General features: G+C 57.4%; 2 protein-coding genes across 3 annotated transcripts; one reads left to right on the top strand and one right to left on the bottom strand.

Annotated features, from left to right (window-relative positions):
- Positions 1-697: 697 nt before the first annotated feature.
- RPL36A (ribosomal protein L36a) lies at positions 698-3,747 on the bottom strand. Its single transcript, XM_042040052.1, has 5 exons — positions 3,644-3,747; positions 3,304-3,409; positions 2,485-2,552; positions 859-981; positions 698-766 (listed from the first exon to the last, which is right to left on the bottom strand). Exons 1-5 carry the CDS (start codon positions 3,644-3,646, stop codon positions 746-748), a joined length of 321 nt encoding a protein of 106 aa, XP_041895986.1. The 5' UTR covers positions 3,647-3,747; the 3' UTR covers positions 698-745.
- Positions 3,748-4,704: 957 nt separating this feature from the next.
- BTK (Bruton tyrosine kinase) lies at positions 4,705-15,840 on the top strand. Of its 2 annotated transcripts, XM_042040148.1 has the most exons (20): positions 4,705-4,790; positions 5,839-5,916; positions 7,807-7,988; positions 8,157-8,255; positions 8,501-8,569; positions 9,100-9,181; positions 10,619-10,747; positions 10,830-10,897; positions 11,397-11,578; positions 11,876-11,938; positions 12,197-12,251; positions 12,583-12,665; positions 12,761-12,888; positions 13,041-13,115; positions 13,455-13,626; positions 13,896-14,112; positions 14,367-14,431; positions 14,884-15,002; positions 15,110-15,267; positions 15,384-15,840. In XM_042040148.1, exons 3-20 carry the CDS (start codon positions 7,848-7,850, stop codon positions 15,453-15,455), a joined length of 1,977 nt encoding a protein of 658 aa, XP_041896082.1. In that variant the 5' UTR covers positions 4,705-4,790; positions 5,839-5,916; positions 7,807-7,847; the 3' UTR covers positions 15,456-15,840. The 2 variants fall into 2 exon arrangements, with proteins under 2 accessions (XP_041896082.1, XP_041896083.1); XM_042040149.1 differs by lacking the exon at positions 5,839-5,916 and having other exon boundaries at positions 4,722-4,790.
- The last annotated feature ends 6 nt before the right edge of the window (positions 15,841-15,846 follow it).

Genomic DNA, 15,846 nt, shown 5'->3' with positions numbered 1-15,846 from the left:
ATCTCTCCATCCTCCAGCTCCATTTCCACTACAGGAAAGTTGCCCTTAAGGGTGAACTCTGCACTGCATTCCCAGCACCTGCTAACAGCAGACCTCCTACTCACAGATGGTGCTCTCCAAGCTGTCCTGGAGGCTGTCCCTACCATCTACCACACTCCTGGTTGTTGCCCATTTGAAACTTCAGTGCTGTGCTTGGCCTTTTTCCTTCAAGGAAAATGCTAAGAGGAGCCAAGGCACAGGGGAAGGCAGCTGAGGCCTGTTACACTGTGTGGCAGGAGCAACCATAGGCATGGAGCTGTCCCTCACCTCTCTGAGCTGCCATAGCTAATGGCACCTGCCTAATTACCTAATTAGGCACCTGCCTAATGGTGCAGGTACCAAACCCAGTGGCTGCTCCGAGGCCTTTGCTCCTCAGGGCAGTAAAGCTGTTTGTAAGAAGGGCCTACAGCAAATGCAAGGGCTGTTCAGGGGAGTTCATGAACAAGCCTGCACCATGTTCATGCAGAAAAGTCACTGGTACCCATTACAAAACACCTGTTGGACACACAGTAAAGAAATCTAAGCCACTGGCAAGGATTTTCCAAAAGCCAGGTTAAAAACTGTTCTCTTAAGTGGTTCTGCAAGCAACACCTCCCTGCTGAGCTGATGTACTCACAGCTTGCACCCCAAGAAAAAACACATTAGAAAAAGCAAGGGATCAATCTAATTACTTTAATGCGGTCCAACACGATAAGTAGGATGATGCTCAGAACTGGATCACCTGGCCCTGTAAGAAGCGAGAGGCAAGAGACAAGAGTGAGTTTATTCACCACTGAGTATTGTCCCCCTTTCTCAACCACTCATGGAATACAAACTCACCTTTCTCTTCTTGTCTCCTCCCAGCTCAAAGTGCTTGCACCTCTTAATTGCCAGCATCCTCTTGGACCTGCAGTTGGGCTCCACACACTCCAGCCTCAGCACAATCTTCTTGGTGGTCTTGGCCTGGGAGGAGGAGCAGGGTGTATCAATGAACCACAATCCCCAAGCACACAAACTTGCTCTCAGGAAGAGCTTGTTCCCTGCACTCCTGAACATTCAGTTTGTTCCCAAAGTGTAGACAGAGACTATCAGCACAGTTAGGTTCCCTCCACTGAAAACAAGAAGGCACCTTAAGGATTGGTTCAGGAGTAAAGTGGATCTGTACCTTAACAAAAAAAGGCAAAAGCATTCATTGGGGCAGGGCTGGTCCCTGCAGGGATCAGCCACTCCGGAAAAGTCTATGCCAGTGAACACTGCAAGAAACTTGCACTTTTACAGTGTGGGAAAACAGACCAGCAGTGCTCCGGAAAATCCAGCCAAAAAGTGGGCAAAAGCAACACCTGGAAGCAACACAACTGGCAAACTTTCTCTGGAAGGAGCAGTGACACAACAGGCTCAACGCAGACCTGCAGCTACTCAGAAGTTGGATGAAACCTGAAAGACTGCAGAGGGAAGAATCCAAAGCTGAGAGGCTGCTGTAGCAGCTGGACAGGGCTGTAACCACCAGTTAAAAACCTCAGCCTATCATCCATACAATGCTGACTGGGGAAAAAACATGGGGATTGAAATGTACAGGTAGAGAGTGCCAGCAGTGCAGATGCTTGGTGTACCCTGCTTGCAGAAGCATTTTCTGTGAGGTCTCCCCACTTCCCAGCACAAAGTCAACGTGAAAACCTGCTGCTTCATTTTTTTCTTCTTGCTGGAAGGCTTCTCGTACATCTCCAGCAGGACACCAGGGCTTCCCGACAACAAGGTCTATGAGCATAACTAAACAACTCACACGAAGTAACAAATCCACCTATTGGATTTTGCTGTAAATACAACAGCAAGCAAGTAGCCAGCTCCTTTCCCTTTGCCAAGCCCTTCCCCTTGGGCAAGCCATGAAAGAAATGTTCCTTTCAGTGCAAGAATCCCTCCCTGCAAGACCCCGCTCCCCTGCAGCACCAAGGCTCCCTGAGAACCTGCTCTGCAAACACAGCCCGAGTCACCCTGCAAATGGAGGAGCATCTCCATGAGACAAGACAGCAAGGAGATGAGCCATGTATCCGATGGCAGCCTACAAGGGAGATGCAGAAGGACTGCTTACAAGAGCATGGAGTGACAGGGCAGTGGGAAATGGCTTCACACTGACAGAGATTTAGATAAGAAGAAATTCTTTTCCTGGGAGGGTGTTGAGGCCCTGGCACAGGGTGCCCAGAGAAGCTGTGGCTGCCCCATCCCTGGAAGTGTCCAAGGCCAGGCTGGATGGGCCTTGGAGCAACATGGGATAGTGGAAGGTGGCCCTGACCATGACAGGGGGTTGGAAAGGTCCCTTCCAACCCAGTCTGTTCTGTGCTGTGGAGGGGAAGCCTGCATTGCCAGCACAGCACTGCCAGCACAGAGCTGCCCTAACACAGCCAGAGCAAAGCACTGAGGAACCGTGGGTTGCCAGAGAAGTTTCCTGTCCCAGGAGCAACACTCACTCACCTTTTTACGGAAAATGGGCTTTGTCTGGCCCCCATATCCACTCTGCTTCCGATCATAGCGCCTTTTCCCTGTGGGAAAAAATGGCTCTGGTCAGGGCACAACCTAAGAGATGCTACAAGCACAACTGGCACTTCCTAAATCCCAGCAGAGCTCAGCCTGTCCCTGCACAGCCCACCAGAATGAGTGCCTCCCTCCTCCAGCAGCCTCATGCTCAGCCCATGACCACGGCCCTTGTGCTGTCCCCAAAAGTGGAACCTTTCCCTTGTGCAGCCAACAGACACAAAAGGCCAAGGACTTGATTTATTCAGAGTTCTGTGCAGAGAGGGGTGCTGCATGGTAAGTCCTCAAAGCCAGCACACCAAGGGCCAAAAATATTTATACGGTCCTGTTCAGGTGATATTTGCATAATTAATCCATATCACTACTGGTCGAGCTACCACTGGATTCACTTTCTTTCACCTCGCCGTGAAGGTCCAGCACATTTTAAACTCACAGCCCATGCTCAGTCGGCAGGGCTCTCCCTCGGGCTGGGCAGCCTGGGCTCCAGAACTGTGCCTTCACATTACAGCCAACAAGGCTCACCCAGAGCACATTTCCTAATTAGTTAAACATTTCTATACGACAACCATCCGAATTTGGCTCGGGCTGACACGTCCTTAGTCTTTTTCCCTTTGCCTGTTTTTTAGTTCCCTTTATTGCACACCACATCCTTCAGGGTCAAGCTGTCCTCCCCCGCCATGCCCCACCCGTGCAGGGCACAGGACACTCGGACCGCACGCAGCTCCCCGTGGCCGCGCCCCGGAGCGAGCCCATCCTTACCCTGCGCGTAGAGCGAGTCCTTCCCCTTCTTGTACTGCGTGACCTTGTGCGGTTGGTGCTTCCCGCATTTCTTGCAGTAGGTCCGGCGCGTTTTCGGCACGTTCACCTGGAGGAGCAGAGAAACCGCTCAGGGCCGCTGTGCATACGCCACATCCCACTCCGAAGGCCCCGCTCCCGCCCTTCCCCTCCCCTCGGGCCCTGCGCTGCCATCCGGGGATGGGGAAGCCCCCGCGCCGGTCTGGCCACCCTTCACGCAAACACCGCAGCGGAGGGAGCCCAGGCGGGCGCAGCCCCGGGGCGGATGGCGGCGGATGGAGCCCACCCCAGCCCCAGCACTCACCATCTTGACGGCGGCGGCGGCCCGGAGAGGAGGCCCAGACCGGAAGCGGAAGTGAATGAGAGCTGGGGACCATAGAGAGGAGAGTGCAGGGAGGGCATGGGGCACGGCGCCCCCTGCCGGTGGGAGGAGAGCAGGACGGCAGCCATGGAGGAAGGCCGGGTCCCGGACTGGGGGTGTGACTGGGGTGGGGTCCTGTGGGATCTGCCGGGTGCCGGTGTTGTCCAGGTGTCTGAAAGACAAATTATGTGTCAATAGAGTTGCCTTGTTAAGGTTTAGGGCTTGACACGTTTCAGTGATCTCAGACCCGGGCGGAAGTTAACAAGGCTTGGGAAGAAGGATGTACCACTGATGGTGGGCACAGCGAATGCAGAATTTAGGACCACAAGAACAGTTGGCAGAACTCTCAAGACAAGGATGTAACTAGCAAAGCTAACTCAGCACCTGTGCTGAATCAGCTCTGAGTGGATAAGACAGATTCCAGCATGGGGAGATCACAACACCAACTCACGGACCAGCAACCCAGGAAACCCACTGACCCAAACGAAGAGAAAGACTGAACATGCAGACTAATTAACATAGGAAGCGAGGGAATCATTTAACACTACAAGATAGAATACTAACGAATGATGTAACCTGTAGCCAATGAACATTAATGTTTTCATTTGCCAAAATGTATCAACGGTGAAAAGTTTTGATAGTCGCTCTGCTGGCTTTGTGAATTTGCCACCAAGATCTCTTTCTGCACAGAACTGTAAATAAAGCAAATTTCTCAGTTCTGTGTGGGGATCAGCCCTGTGCACATCAGGTGAAAAAACCCATTTGGGACAACATAGGGGATGGTCAGCCACCTCAGCCAACACCTGGCACTGCCCACAGCCTGGGCCAGGCTCTGGCCACGGCCAGTGGCCTGGTGACCCCACGGCAATGGCCCAGCTGTCTGCAGGAGGAAACACAAGTGCTGCCTTTGAGTCAGAAACCTGAAAAAGGGGAACTGAAAGGGTGGGGTTGGCCGGCCCCGTCCTTCCTCCCTGCGCACCCTGCCGTCTCTCCCCGTCCCTGCTGCCACAGCCACCCCAACCCACCGGGGTGGGCGCGGGCAGCGGCGCGGCGAGACCCCGGCTGGCCGGAGCGGCGGCGGAAGGGCTCCGTGAGTATGGAGGCCCGGGAGCCATGGCACGGGGCAGCACTGGGCTGTGGGGTCCTGGGCTGATGCGACTGCGGGACAGCCGGGGTGGCGGGAGGCTCCATGTGGCCTGTGCTGGTGGCCTCACACCTCTGCTGGGCTCCGTGGGGGCAGGAGAGCCATACTGGGCACAGGACACGTGGTGTGGGTGAGCCAAGCTGGGAGGGCTCTGCCTTGTCCCACAGCCTGACCAGCTCCGAGCAAGTGGCATCTGACGCCGGTCACCTGGCCATGGGGCTATGGGGTGCAGCAGGGCAGGGAGATGGGGTGGGGGTGCCAGGGGCTGCAGGCTGCGCTGGAGAAGGGAATCACAGTGGTGGGTGGGTGCCAGGGACCCCAGGGCTGCCTGAGAGCAGGGGTTGGGGTTCTGACAGGGTCTTTGGCCATTCCACACCTGTGCTTTTTGCAGTGGGCACTGTTGGAGTGCAGCTTGGGGTTTGCTCACGAGTCTCTGCCACGCAGGAGGTTTCCTCCTCTGTCCCTCCCACCCATCATTTTTGACACCCTCTGGGCTCAACCTGAAACGTGGGGGCTGTGAAGTTTGTCGTTCAGACAAACACCCTGTCACCCTTCCCTCTGGTCCCTGCCAGCCCCACATCAGCCAGCAGTGGCTCAGCTCCTTAGCAGGAATTAGGCAGCAGCCAGAGCTTGCCTGTGGAGGAGGGATGGCCCCGGGACCATGGTGGGACACAGCATCCAGCGACATGAGGCCAGCAGTGTGTGCCAGGCCTGGTGGTGGTCTCAGAGCAGGCTGGGCCGAGGTGTGAGCATGGCAGGAAGTCGCACTAGCTGGGGGGGGAGGGCACAGGACATGCTTCCACCCACCCACTTGTCACTCTGCTGTCACAGCACGGCAGTGGTGGCTGTGGGGGTGAGCCCCGTGGGGCACCCACCATGCCAAGGACGGGCAGGGACAGAGCGGGTCTGGTGGCAGTGCTGGGGACACGGAGGCTGTGCCATGATGGGGCACAACAGCCCTCCGAGACATTCACTGTCCTTTCCCCTCTGGCAGTTCCATCCAGAGGACGCAGTGAGGACGTGTCCCACCTGCCTGGCACTGCTGGCCATGACCCCGCTGCTGTGACTCCAGGTAAAGCTCCAGGGACCCGGCGCTGCAGCTGGGATGGGCTGGAGCCCAGGGCCACTCTGCTCAGCCCCTGTGTCTGTGCCAGGGAGGGCAGCGGGAGCCCTCCTGCTCTTGGGATGCAGCACCAGCAGCCACACTTGATAAATAGGGAAAATGAGGCACAGGGCTACAGCATGGTCCCGGGGTCACTCTGGGCTCATCCACCACCTTGCCAGCAGTCTGGGGGTCAGGGGCCACACCAGCCACCTGCAGCGACCCCGGATCCCTCCTCCTGAGGCCTCAATCAGCCCACTCAGGCTGCTGCTTTTTCCAAAAGGCTCTGATGATTAATTTTTTATAAGTTGGGGGTCTTTGACCACCCAAACAAGCTGGAAAGGTCTGAGCCATAAGGGCCACAAGGAGGGAAGAGGGAAGCCTGGGAGAGGGGAATCCTGCTTGTCCCCAGCCTCTCTGGGGAGAGCGGGGCAGTGTCAGTACTGCAGGGTCTGTGCTGGGAGGATCTGGGCATTGCCAGCAGATGGGAGGACACCTCTGCTCCTGTCCCCGAGCTGGGGAATGCCCTGGAGAGAGGCAAAGTGTGTGGGGCCAGGTCCTGGCATCTTTGTTCTCCACCTGACCCCTGTTGTGAGTGAGCCAGTGCCCACGTCCCATGTGGGGAGAGTCGATGGAATACTCGGCTGGGGAATGGGGAGCTGAATGCCTGTCTCTGGCCCACCTCTGAGCCTCCCCCCGAGGAGACAGGCTGTGGGGAGCAGGGGAGAAAAACAGCTTCTCCCAGGTTGCTTTCCAAAGCTGTGCTTGCAGGAGGAAAAAAGGGAACAAGGTGCAGGTGAAGGGGAAGCAGGGACTGTAGGTGGTCAGGCAGGAGACACAGAGCCGAGCTCCAGGGGATCACAGCTCAGCAGTGGCCCCACACAGCTCTCTTGTCAGCTCCCCAGACTGCAATCAGGTGTTGGTCACAGCCCACAGCTCCAGCCACGTGGCTCTGGGGGATGCTGGACCCACCTGGGGGTCACAGTTCCTGGGCACAGCATGGAGGGATGAGGTGAGATGCACAGACTGCTCCAAGAGATGGGCCATGGCGATTTCCAGCCCCTAAAAGCTGGGCAGCAGTGGGACGCAGGGCTCTCATGTGAGCCCTTTCCTGCCCTGCCCTTCCCCGGAGAGGCTCAGAAGAGCTTCACTGAGGGCTGGGGGAGGATTTAACCTCTCTGGCTGCTGGCTGGAGGCAGCCCTTCAAGCCTGGCCACTGACAAGTGCTGCTCACAGGGGAGGAAGGGGGGTTGAGCTTCATCACTGCACTCCTGCGGGCTCCATGGACACACAGGGCGAGGATGACTTTAGGGCTACTCTGTGTTCTTGGCAGCACGGCACTGTGACTTTTCAGGGCCAGGACCTACACACGGCTTTTTAGGGACCGGCCTCCCGTGGCCACCCCTTGCAGGCTGCCAAGTCAGCACGTCCCCAGCACGAAGTGGCTGCGGTGGGGTAGGAGGAAACAGCCCACACAGGCTCACATGCACAGAGCTGGAGGGGAGGAGCGCCTGCGGGGTGTCACAGCTGGCTCCCCGCTCTTCCCTGGGGCTCCAAGCTTCCCCCGTTTCCCTCTTTTCTCCAGCTCTCTGTCCATCTGAATATCCTGGGGGCCTCTTCAGCAGGAGTAGGAGCCATCCGGGTGGTGGCTTGGGCTGCAGCCTGGAGTGGGAGAGGGGCCGGGAGAGGTCACATCACAAACAACCCAACACTGACCTGCGCACACACCTCTGGTTCCCCCTGCCGTGGGGGTCCCAGCACCCCCTGGCTGCCCTTGGGGCAAGGGGGAGAGTGCACCTGAGCGAGGTCCAGCAGGTTTTGGGCTGAACAAGCGCTGCGTCGGCATTGTCTTGCCCACAGCAACCAGGTGAGCACACCGTGGAGGCGGCCAGGGGTTTGACATGGCCAGTGTCATCCTGGAGAGCATCTTCTTGAAGCGCTCGCAGCAGAAGAAGAAAACATCTCCCCTCAACTTCAAGAAGCGCCTGTTCCTCCTGACAGAGAGCAAACTGTCCTACTACGAGTATGACTTTGAGCGGGGGGTGAGTCTGCAGCCACAGGGGCTGCGCCGTGGCGGTGTCCGGGGGTCACCAGCTGTCTGTCCCTTGCCAGCACGTAGCCCAAGGGCTGGTTGGACAGGGACAGGGGTTGGTTTGAGTCTCTCCAGGTCTCCCCTTGGTGACCATTTGAACCAAGACTGTCTCTTGCAGCGCCGGGGCAGTAAGAAGGGCTCCGTGGACATTGAGAAGATTACGTGTGTGGAGACAGTGGCACCTGAAAACAATCCTCCCCCTGAGCGACAGGTCCCGGTGAGGAGGGTCCCAGGGTCCCTGCGTCTGTGCCCTTGTCCCCTCACTGGGGGAGTAGGGAGAGTCCCTGGGGTGGTGGCAGTGGGGGACAGCCGTGCTTGGCATGAGGGGCTCTGTCCATACCATACCAGGGGTCCAGCTTTATGCAGAGCAGCAGGATGCCAAAAGCCCTGGGCTTGCTCCAGGAGAGATGCCAGCAGCTGAGCAACAGGGTGCCAGCATCCATCTCTGCCTGTCTCTTCCAGAGGAAAGGGGAGGATTACAACAACATGGAGCAGATCTCAATCATCGAACGGTTCCCCTACCCCTTCCAGGTGAGTCTTCGCTGCACCCTCTTTGCTGGTCCGCTCTGCCTGGTGGCAGGTCCTGAGGGGAGGACCCCACAGGGGCTTGGGGTCAAACGTGGCATCACTGCCCCAGTGCCCGGTGTCACTCAGCGGCTTGGGGACACTCTGCTGCTGTCCACACTGCATGGGGCAGCCAGGTGAGCCTCTCTGAGCCCCGAGGCAGCTCTGTTTAAGATGGAAACCTGCTTCTGAGCTCTGTCCTGCCCCTTTCAGTCCCCTGGCTGATGCTGGAGGGGTGCTGGCTGCTCACTCAGCCCCCAGCCCAGCTGCCTGCCCTGCTGGCACCCAGTGCACCCCCGGCACACCGAAAGTCAGAGAAGGAAGTGGAAAGTCTCGGGGGAGGGGGCTTATTTTTAACCTCTTTGTCACGCTCCCGCGAGCACCGTGCGGGGCCAGCAGACACCGGCAGGGCTTGCTCGGAGTGGCCACAAGGCTCGGCTCCCCCCGTGCCTGCCGTGAGAGCCCTGCCCGCGGTGCTGAGGTGCCTGGTCCCGCAGGTGGTCTATGACGAAGGGCCCCTCTACATCTTCTCCCCGACGGAGGAGCTGCGGAAGCGCTGGATCCATCAGCTGAAGAGCGGTGAGTGTGGGGGCTCTGCAGCTCCCCTGGGAAGCCAACACGGGCACTCAGCTGTGCCTGTGGCTGGCCCAGAGTGCCAGGCTGCCGGGGGCTCGCTGGCTCGTGGCTATCTATATACCCCATGTCTGAGGAAGAGCGAGCTGCTCCCAGCCGGGGGAGTGGACACTGTCACCCTCTGCAGTACCACAGCTACCTCGGCTGAGGCTCCTTGCCCTCTCACAAACCTGCTCCAAAGTAGCTCAAGCAGGCTCGGAAATTGTTGAGGGCAAGAGGAAATAGCAGATGTGGCCGTACAGCTGTGCTGCCTTGGCATGTGAGGGTTGAGCGCCCGGTGCTTTAGGAAACATGGACAACAAGCCTGCTGGGACCCAGGGAGCATCTTTCCCAAACCACCCCGAGCCTTGCTCGGTGCTGCTGAGCTAATGCTCAGCTGTGTGGCTGCTCCCTTCTTGAGCTGGGAGTGTGTTGCAGCAGCACTGTTGTGCCAAGGGGCTCGGGCCACCCAAAATCTGCTGGAACCGCATGTATGTGCCTCCTGGTGCATGTGTGTGTGTGTCTTGCTGCGGCTTTGTGCTGGCAGGGTGAGATTAGCTGCTTGAGTTGACACGGGGAAGTTGGCTGGAGCGAGGCGGAAGAGCGGCAGGCTGATAACGGGGAAGTTGGTTATCTCACGAGAGCCCTGCTGCTCTGCCCCGACAGGCAGCCTGTCCTCTCCCCACTTCACTGCTGAGGCAGGAGGGTTGCTGTGGCAGCTCAAGTTAGTGTAAAATCCACAGGGAAAGGAGAGAAAATGCTGGCTTTTTGCTGCCGGGATGTCCTTCTCTTACTCTACCAAAGAAGGGGCTCTCTACACCCCGTACAGCTGCTGTGGGCCAGCCCCAGGCTGAGGCAGTGTTTAGGCACATCCAGTTGTCCCTCTAGCTTGGGGAGAAGTATGAGGAAGTTGGTCAGCCTGCCTGGCAAGGGAATATTCTCCCTGCAAGGGAAGTCTCTGAGTGGGCACAGGGTGATGGCAATGCCCCATGGAAAAGCTGGGCACAGCACTGGCCTCCCTCCCCACTTCTGAAAAAGAAAAGGGCTCGAAAGAGCTGTGAACCATGGGTCAGAGCAGCCTGGATATTTTGGCTGGCAGGAGGGCCAGGTCCTTCTGTGACTGTCTCCATGCTCATGCCCCTTTGCAGAGCTGCTCAAGAGCTTAGATCAGATCTGAGAGCCAAGCCTGGCCCTTCCCTGTGGCACAGGGATTGCACAGCCACAGCACTGAAACAAGGGTGGCGAGCTGAGGGAAACCTGAACATCAGGGCACAGGGGACAGTAGCACAGCTGAGAGGAGATTATTCAATGCAGCTGACCACCTGCATTCAGGGAGCAGAGAGCTCTTGCAGCAGGCTGGGGATGCAGCCCTGGGTCACACACATCTTCCCTCCTCTGCCACAGTGATTCGGTACAACAGCGACCTGGTCCAGAAGTACCACCCCTGCTTCTGGATCGACGGCCAGTACCTGTGCTGCTCCCAGACAGCCAAGAACGCCATGGGCTGCCAGATTCTGGAGAGCAGGAATGGCAGTAAGACACCAGGCACCCTCCCTCTGCCCCAGGGACCACCACAGGGATCTTTGCTCACCTTAGTTCCTCCTCTGTTCTGAAGGTTTAAACGTTGGGCGGTCGCATCGCAAGACAAAGAAGCCCCTTCCCCCAACTCCTGAGGAGGACCAGGTAAAAGCCAACGTCAGGGTTTGCTCCAAGGTGTTGGAGAAAAGGTCTGCCTGGAAAAAGCCAACATATTCAATGACTGCTCAGAGATGCACAGGCCAGGACTCTGCTCTGGGGAGGGATGTCAAGATGGTGACTTAAGGGAGAAGGAGCTTGAAGCAGGGGATGGAGCCCAAAGGCCTATAGGAAGGTCAAATTATCTCAACCTTGAGGTTTCCCAGGGCAGCTGAGAGATTTACGCCCTAATGTAGGCTGGAGGAGTCACAGGTTAAGCCGAAAGGTAAAGAGAAAACACTTGTCTTTTGTGGAGATGGGGAAAAATGTTTTGATAAAAAGTCCGGGGAGAGGAAATTGGTGTTCTGGTAGAGATATGTGTGGGAGCTGAGACAAACACTGCGCTGAGCTGGCCTGAGACCACTGCCCTGCCAGGCCTGGGAAGGGTCTCACGTGGTGTGTGTGCAAGCCTGACCATGTCCCACGCTCTCCCTCCCGCCGTGGGAAGATGGTGATGAAGCCTCTGCCTCCCGAGCCAGCCCCCAGCACAGCAGGGGAGATGAAGAAGGTGGTGGCCCTCTACAACTACGAGCCAATGAATGCACAGGACCTGCAGCTGCAGAAGGGCGAGGAGTACTTCATCCTGGAGGAGAGCCACCTGCCCTGGTGGAAAGCCCTTGACAAGAACGGGTGAGAGCTCCCACTGCCCATGGCCGTGGCTCTGCAGTGCTGCCCTGCCCTGGTGCTCAGGCCCTGGTGGGCAAACACACCCCTCTGGCACCCCGAGGGTGAGGACAGGCTGCCTGCCCACCTGTGGGCTGCCCTGGTGAGGAGGGGGAGGAGGCTGAAACCAGCTGTGGTGTCAGCCATCCCCACACATGAACCCAGATGGGCTTGCACCAAAGTTTTTGAGCCCTCCTGAGACAGGAATATCCTTTCCCCTTGGCCTCCTCCATCAATGTGTGACCAGCCTCTTTTCTCCTGCAGGAGGGAAGGATACATCCCCAGCAACTACGTCACTGAAACCAGAAATTCCCTAGAGATCTTTGAGTAAGAGAGGGCACAGGGACCTGGCGAGTTGCACTTGGTTGGAGACGTTTTCCATTTGGTTCTGTTACCCTACACAGCCCCTGAGCCCAGCCTGGCTGGGTCACTCTCCCTCTTCCACATCCTCTGGCAGCCTCCAGCCCCTGGCAGCCATCCCTGCCCTGCTCTCTGCACCCCCTGTCCTGGCTGGGCCAGGGTCAGAGCGGGCTGGGGACAGAGGTGGCTGTGGAGATCTCCCTGATGGCTGTGTCCCTGTTCCAGGTGGTACTCAAAGAACATCACTCGGAGCCAAGCGGAGCAACTGCTGAAACAGGAGGTAGGTGTTGCCTCCCGAGGCTGGGTCTGTTCTACACACCAGCCCTCCATGGGCTGTTCTCACATTGTGTCCAGCATGGGACCAACCCTGGCTTGTGCTGGGAGGGGAGTGTTGCACCAACAGCCCCACGAACATTCCCTATCCCAATGTGAGCTCCTCCAGGCAGCCACTTCAGGAGGTGGCCTCCTGTGCAGGGAGTGGAAATAGGACTCCTCTGACTCACTGCATCCTCTCCAGCCCTGCTGTGATCTTCACTCACTTTAAGTTTTGCCTGTCACAGTGACACACAGTCCCCACAACCACCCAGTGCCCTTTGCCCTTTCTGCTTTAGGGTAAGGAAGGGGGCTTCATTGTCCGAGATTCCACCAGCAAGACAGGGAAATACACTGTCTCCGTCTATGCCAAGTCCTCTGCGTAAGTGGCTCTAAGAACAGCTTGTTTCTCCCCCAGAGGGCCCCTCCAGGCACCCCTCACCCTCTGTCTCTCCTCCCCATGTTCTCCCTCTCCAGAGACCCCCAAGGCACGATCCGGCACTATGTCGTCTGCTGCACCCCCCAGAACCAGTATTACCTGGCAGAAAAACACCTGTTCAACAGCATCCCAGAGCTTATCACCTACCACCAGCACAACTCTGCAGGTCAGTGGCTGGGAGACAGAGTGAAGCCAGCAGTGTTTTCACTGGCACCACGGTATCCCCACCTTCCTGTGCCAAAGGCAGGAGGGTTTTGTGTTCCCTGCTGGAATGTGGCAGGTAAGCCTGGAGTGGCAATCTCTGCTGCTGTGTTTCAGGGCTCATATCCAGACTGAAGTACCCCGTGTCTCAGCAAAAGAAAAGTGCTCCTTCCACAGCTGGCCTTGGCTATGGTAAGCCAGCCCGGGCTACCTCAGAGTTCCCTGGTTGCAGCGTTTGTTTCTGCTGGCAGCAACTTTCCCAGGCCGGGATCCCGGCTGTCCCATGGCTCATAGCCTTCCTAGGAACCACTTCCCAACTGCCCTCTGGTGACAGTATTGACCAAAAGACTCCACAAGCTACCTTGCTCCTGTCCCCTGGAGGAACAGGTCTCAGATTTTGTGGGTTTTGTGGATGATTTTTCAGGCAGAAAATGCTTGTGAGCTTTTCTTGGGCTTGCTAGACCAGATGATTGGGAGCACCATGCAGGGAAGTCACCTGCACCCACATTACACTCACACTCTCTGTCCTAGGGTCGTGGGAGATCGACCCCAAGGATCTGACCTTCCTGAAGGAACTCGGGACGGGGCAGTTTGGCGTGGTGAAGTACGGGAAATGGAGAGGCCAGTACAACGTTGCTATCAAGATGATCAGGGAAGGCTCCATGTCAGAGGATGAGTTTATTGATGAAGCCAAAGTCATGATGTAAGTGGTGAGCACCTTGCAGGTCAGTGCTGGATGCTCCTTGCCAGAATGGCTGCACTCTTGGAGGTGTGGAGGGACAGTCTAAGGCAGTCCCATACTCTGTAAAACGCACCCAAGATCCCACTGATTTTGGACAGATTCCTTGGTGAGGTTTTCCACCATCAGCTGGGCCAGAAGCATCTTCCCTTCCCAAACTCTCCTTACTCACAGGTGCTTCCTTTGCTGCCTGGCTTTCTAGATGCTCAGAATTGCCTTTGTCCCCAACACAGGAACCTGTCTCATGAGAAGCTGGTGCAGCTCTACGGGGTCTGCACTAAGCAGCGTCCCATCTTCATCATCACCGAGTACATGGCCAATGGCTGCCTCCTGAACTTCCTGAGGGAAACACGGCAGCGGTTCCAGCCTGCCGAGCTGCTGGAGATGTGCAAGGATGTCTGTGAAGCTATGGAGTACCTGGAATCCAAGCAGTTCCTGCACAGAGACCTGGTAGGGCTGTGACTGCTTTGTTCAGGCAAAATCCCACCGGGGAAATCGCCCCTTCATAGATAAACAGGATGCTTGGAGGGCTCTGTTGCTCTCTTTGCTGAGGACTTTATAGTTTGCCCCAGCCTAGGTGAACTGGCAGGATGAAGTGAGGTGAAGTGTTAGGTGGGTGGGGATGAGATGAAGTTCACCTGCTACAGGGGAATGGGAGAAGCAAGAGCAGGTAGAAGTAACTGTCTCCATCTCTCCATTCACAGGCTGCTCGAAACTGTTTGGTGAATGACCAAGGAATTGTGAAAGTGTCAGATTTTGGTCTTTCCAGGTCTGGTAGATGTGTCTGTGTCACTTTCCTGTCTCAGTACCCCATCTCCTCCTTCCATCAATTCTACATTTTAGTCTTTGTCCCCACCACCCTCCAGCTGTGCTTTCCTATTGTCTTCCCATTTCATCTCCCTGGCTCAACCTTCCGCCTCTCCACTTTCCACCATCCCTTTCTTACTTCCCCTGGCCCTTTCCCCCCTCTCTTTGCATCTTCTTTCCCCCACCTCTGGTCTCCTGGCTGCAGCTTGCTCTCCACATCCCCTTTTTGCTGTCCTTCCATGTCAGCCAATCCCTTCCACAATCCTGACTAACACACACTTACTGCTGAAATCCATGCAGAGTTGCAACCTCTGGTCATTCTGAGCCGCCCATTCCTTTTGGGCTTGGTCAGTTGTGTGGAGGAGCAAAATGTGAAATCCAAGTGAGGCACCCTGATCCATTTTCCTGCTGCAGGTATGTGCTAGATGATGAGTACACAAGCTCCATGGGGTCCAAGTTTCCAGTGCGGTGGTCTCCTCCTGAAGTGCTGCTGTACAGCAAGTTCAGCAGCAAGTCTGACGTCTGGTCCTTTGGTAAGAGCACGGCATTGATGACTTGGAGGTTGGGAACTCCTCTGCAAACCAGGTGCAGCTACAGGTGCTCCCATCCCATCAGCTCTCCTTGCCGTTCCCCCCAACAGGTGTCCTGATGTGGGAAGTTTACTCGCTGGGAAAGATGCCTTACGAGAGGTTTAATAACAGCGAGACAACCGAGCACGTCATCCAAGGCCTGCGCCTGTACCGGCCGCAGGCGGCCTCGGAGCGGGTCTACGCCATCATGTACAGCTGCTGGCACGAGGTGAGTGGCTGTCACCCCTGGTGACACCTCCAGCCACCCTGGCAGGGTGACGGGGCTCCCCGGGGCACGGCTGGGGCAGACACGGGCTCCAGCCAGGCTTCCCTCTCGCCCGGCAGAAGCCTGAGGAGCGCCCCACCTTCACCGCGCTGCTGGGCAGCATCCTGGACATCGCCGACGAGGACTGCTGACCGCGGGTACTGCCCGCTGACCCCGGCCCAGCGCTGCCACTGCCCACCAGGACAGACCTGCACACCGGGCGGTATCGCGGCATGGTTGTCACGGACACAGCACGGGCGAGCAGGAGCCTGGGGGACCCCCATGGCCGCGCCCACAGCCCCATCACATGCTCAGAGCTCCGTCACCGCCCCGGAGCTCCATCACATCCCGGAGCCCCGTCACCGCCCCGCAGCCCCGTCACCGCCCCGGAGCGCCATCACTGCCCCGGAGCCTCATCACTGCCCCGGAGCTCCATCACCGCCCCGGAGCCCCATCACCGCCCCGGAGCCCCATCACTGCCCCGGAGCCTCATCACCGCCCCGGAGCCCCATCACATCCCGGACCTCATCACCGCCCCGGAGC

The sequence above is a fragment of the Corvus kubaryi genome, unplaced genomic scaffold, assembly GCF_017639235.1.
Source record: "Corvus kubaryi isolate FWS band 111438036 unplaced genomic scaffold, C.kubaryi_AGA036_p1.0 37395, whole genome shotgun sequence".
In the NCBI taxonomy this organism is placed as follows: Eukaryota; Metazoa; Chordata; class Aves; order Passeriformes; family Corvidae; genus Corvus; species Corvus kubaryi.
This window is presented reverse-complemented; position numbering and strand designations above follow the sequence as displayed.